This window comes from Pteropus vampyrus, unplaced genomic scaffold (assembly GCF_000151845.1).
Source record: "Pteropus vampyrus isolate Shadow unplaced genomic scaffold, Pvam_2.0 Scaffold1000006479, whole genome shotgun sequence".
NCBI lineage: Eukaryota > Metazoa > Chordata > Mammalia > Chiroptera > Pteropodidae > Pteropus > Pteropus vampyrus.
Window position 1 is genome coordinate 1 of NW_011920881.1, and position 1929 is coordinate 1929.

Here is a 1929-nt window from a genome sequence, read left to right on the forward strand (position 1 = left end):
GGCCAGGCCTTGCTCCAGTAGCGTGGAGACAGGAGGCTGGGCCCTGGAGAGATGGCCCTTTGATTCCGTTGAACTCTTCATGACCCCCAGCAATCACCTCCAACCCTAATCACGGGGCGGGGGGCGGGGGGGGGGTGTCCTGTCAAGAGGAATGGTGGTGGGATCCTGGGGCCGAGAGGAGAGGGGAGCGGAGGGGGGCCAGTCTTCCTTCTCTTGGCCCTCTTGCTGCCAATAGCTGAGGGCCAAGGCTTTTCTGTGGTGAACCAGTTGCCATGGTGGAGCCCAGGCTGGAGGGGAGACAGGGGCGACTGCAGGGCCCCCTTACCCTCCCGCCATTTCTGGCACCCCTTCTCCGTCCAGCTGTAGCCCCCTCCCCTCTTTCGCAAGGTTCAGGGTTGCCTTTAGACTTCCCAGCGACGTGGCTTCCTGGAACCCGTGAGCCCTTGGCTTGCGGTTTCTCCGGGGTGACAGGGGAGGGCGACAGCCCTGCGGAGGGGCCCCTGCCCCAAACTTTCCACGCGCCCAGGTCTCAGGGTAGGTCCAATTCCTTGGCCAGCGGCTCTGCTCCCCCCCACCTATTTGACCCTCACCCGCCAGCTCCCTTGGCCACGGTCTAGGTTTTCCTCCCCAGAGACACGGGGGACGGGGGTGGGCTCAGAGTGAGACCCTCGGACGCCCTGGAACACCGCGTGGCGCCGCCTCAGCCTGCACTTCCTGCAGCTCCTGCCACTGGACGGGGAACTCATTCTGGCCTCAGGAGCCAGATTCAGCGCCTCGGACACCAGCTCGGACCTGGACTGCAGCGCAGGTGAGAGGGCGAGGCCGGGGCCGGACGCGGGGCCGCGCGGGAAGGGCGAGGTCCGCGTTGGAGCGTGCCGGGGGCGGGGCCCAGCTTAGGGGTGGGGCGTCGTCGGGGCGGGGCCCGGGGAGCGTGTTCTGGTTGGAGGGCGAGTCTGGGGGCGGGGCGTGGACGGGCACGTCTCCGCGAGGGCCCGGGCCGGGCTCAGGCTCGCGCGTCCGCGCAGGTGCCCCTGCCGTCTTCCTCGACCCCGACCGCTTCTCCTGGCACGACCCGCGCTCGTGGCGCTCCGAGGCCGCGGCTCACGGCCTCTTCTTCGTGGACGCCGAACGCGTGCCCTGCCGCCACGACGACGTCGTCTTCCCGCCAGACACCTCCTTCCGGGTGGACCTCGGCCCGGACGCCCGCACCGTGCGCGTCCACAGCGTCTCGGCCCTGGGCCAGGTAAGTGGGGGCGCAGGGACGAGGCGGCTCGGTGTCGGCCCCGCGCCGGGCCCTGGCAGGGCTCCTCCCCCAGCGCCTCCCAGCCCTGTAGTGTGGACCCGTGGGTTCTGAGCACGCCGATATTGTCCCTTCCTCGGGCGAGCTCCGCTGGCGTTTCGGCCACCGTAGAATTTCACGCGCGACGAGGACCTGACTGTTTTCCTGGAGTCTCGGGCCGGCCGCCTGCGCTTTCACGGTCCGGGCACGCTGAGCGTGGGCTCCGAGGCCTGCGCTGACCGGTCGGGCTGCGTCTGCGGCAACGCCGAGGTGAGCAGGGCCCACAGCGGGCGACGTGGGCACCGCGCGGGGGCGGCGGCGGCGGTGCTGGGCCTGGAGCCGCTGCACCCAGCCGTCTCCGGCCCGCTTGCGGCCGACCTCGCGGGCGGCCCCTCGCCCTCCCTGCGCTGACTCCGCTCCCGCCCCCAGGTGCAGCCGGGGATCTGCGCGGCCCTGCTCCAGCCCCTGGGCGGCCGCTGCCCCTCGGCCGCCTGCAGTGACGCCCTCCGACCGCAGGGGCAGTGCTGCGACCTCTGCGGTGAGCGTCCCCGCCCGGCCCCTGCCTGGCTCGCTCCCAGTCTCAGTTTCCCCATTGGTCCCTGGCCAAACAGAGGGCGCTGACCCCTACTCTCCTGCCGCAGGAGCCGTCG

At 71.1% G+C, this 1929-nt stretch overlaps 1 protein-coding gene across 1 annotated transcript; it reads left to right on the forward strand.

Annotated features, from left to right (window-relative positions):
* Positions 1 to 720: 720 nt before the first annotated feature.
* On the forward strand, positions 721 to 1817 carry LOC105311706 (protein amnionless; the record flags this gene model as incomplete). The annotated part of the gene is made up of 4 exons (XM_011387627.1): positions 721 to 808; positions 1026 to 1243; positions 1412 to 1549; positions 1709 to 1817. Coding segments are annotated over 4 exons (553 nt in total), but the record flags the coding sequence as incomplete, so codon positions are not given.
* Between the last annotated feature and the right edge of the window lie 112 nt (positions 1818 to 1929).